The following is a 1,384-nucleotide window of genomic DNA, read 5'->3' as shown; positions in this document are numbered from 1 at the left end:
CCCTGGCACATCCCTGGGACCCCACGCTGGGGCCACTGTGGTCCCCGGGGATGAGGAGGGGACCACCACCACCTCCACCATCACCACCACCACTGTCACCACGCTGCAGGGGCCAGGTGAGGGCCGGGGAGGGAGCTGGGGGGAGCTGGGGCGAAGCAGGGCTGAGCCGGGGTCTCCTCTGTCACCAGCCCCCTGCAACCGGACACTGGCGGGCCCCGAGGGCTGGCTGGTGTCCCCGGAGTCGGCCGCTGTCCCCTACGATGGCAGCCTAGACTGCACCTACACCATCTCCGTCTACCCTGGCTACGGCGTGGAGCTCAAGGTGAGCTGGGGGCTGCGGGTGGGATGGGGTGCCAAGTGCCGGCAGGCAAGCGTGGCCCGTCCCCTGCTCCGTGCCGTGGCTGCGTGGCCGTGCACAGTGCAGCAAACAGGTGGTCCTGTCCCTGTTCTCGTCCTTGTCCCCGTGTCCCCGAGCCAGGAGAGCCGGCTCAGGGCATCACCCACTCTCGGACCCTGCAGCAGGGATGCAGACACGTGAGCTGGTGGGAGCCCTGTGCTCACCGGCTGCCGTGGCTGGCACCCATCACGGAAGAAGCGACACGGGATTTAATTAATGAAGCACTGATGGAGAAGGTGTAAGCAATGCCGGCGGGTGCGACGCTGTGGTGCAGAGCCAGGAAAACCTGGTGCCCATCTGCCAGGAGCAGAGGCTGGCGGCAGCTCCCGCGGTGCCGAGGCCACGTGCTGTTCCCGTCAGCGGCAGGAGGCCGTGTTGCTGTTTGCTGTTCCCGTCAGCGGCAGGGTGTCCCCCACCTCTTCCCAGCGCACCGCCCTGAGCCGCCACGGGGCAGCACCGTGGCACACCGAAAGCGGGCAGCAAGCAGGAGGCAGCAGCTCCGCGGTCAGCCCCTGCTCCTCCTCCTCACGCAGCAGCGCTCGTCAGTGCCGCCGCTCATCACCGCGCAGCACCGCTTAATTAACATCATTAATAGCAAATTGCTCTGGAGCGCTGGGGCGCATGCCTGGCTGTTGGCAGGACTGTTGGTGTGGGTCCGGCTGTGCCGCGGCACTCCGGTGGAGCCACCGGCTGGGCCCTGCCGCTCTTTGCACGGCGGGATGATTTATGGCACTGCTAACCGTGTTTGAAAGGTGCTGCCCCGTGCAGACAAGCTCCAGCGCGCTATCGACCGCGGGCAAGCCGCCCGAGGACCGGCTCTGAGCCGGGTGCCGGGGCGATGCTGGGGCAGTGACGCCTGGCCGTCCCCCGCAGGTACAAAACATCAGCCTGTTGGAGGGGGAGATGCTGACGGTGGAGAGCGCGGGGAGCCTGGAGCCCACCCTCCTGGCCAACGAGTCCTTCCTGCTGCGGGGCCAGGTCATCAGC

At 67.5% G+C, this 1,384-nt stretch overlaps 1 protein-coding gene across 1 annotated transcript in view; it reads left to right on the top strand.

The window, feature by feature from the left end:
• SEZ6 (seizure related 6 homolog) overlaps nt 1–1,384 on the top strand; it is an 8,996-nt gene that overhangs the window by 816 nt on the left and 6,796 nt on the right. The window contains 3 exon segments of the mRNA XM_019471762.1: nt 30–116; nt 189–322; nt 1,271–1,383. Of these exon segments, the coding sequence (XP_019327307.1) occupies nt 30–116; nt 189–322; nt 1,271–1,383 (334 nt within the window).

This window comes from Aptenodytes forsteri, unplaced genomic scaffold (assembly GCF_000699145.1).
Source record: "Aptenodytes forsteri isolate BGI_AS27 unplaced genomic scaffold, ASM69914v1 Scaffold66, whole genome shotgun sequence".
Classification (NCBI taxonomy): domain Eukaryota; kingdom Metazoa; phylum Chordata; class Aves; order Sphenisciformes; family Spheniscidae; genus Aptenodytes; species Aptenodytes forsteri.
Note: the sequence above shows the minus strand (reverse complement) of the source record. Positions and strands in the feature narration are given on the sequence as shown.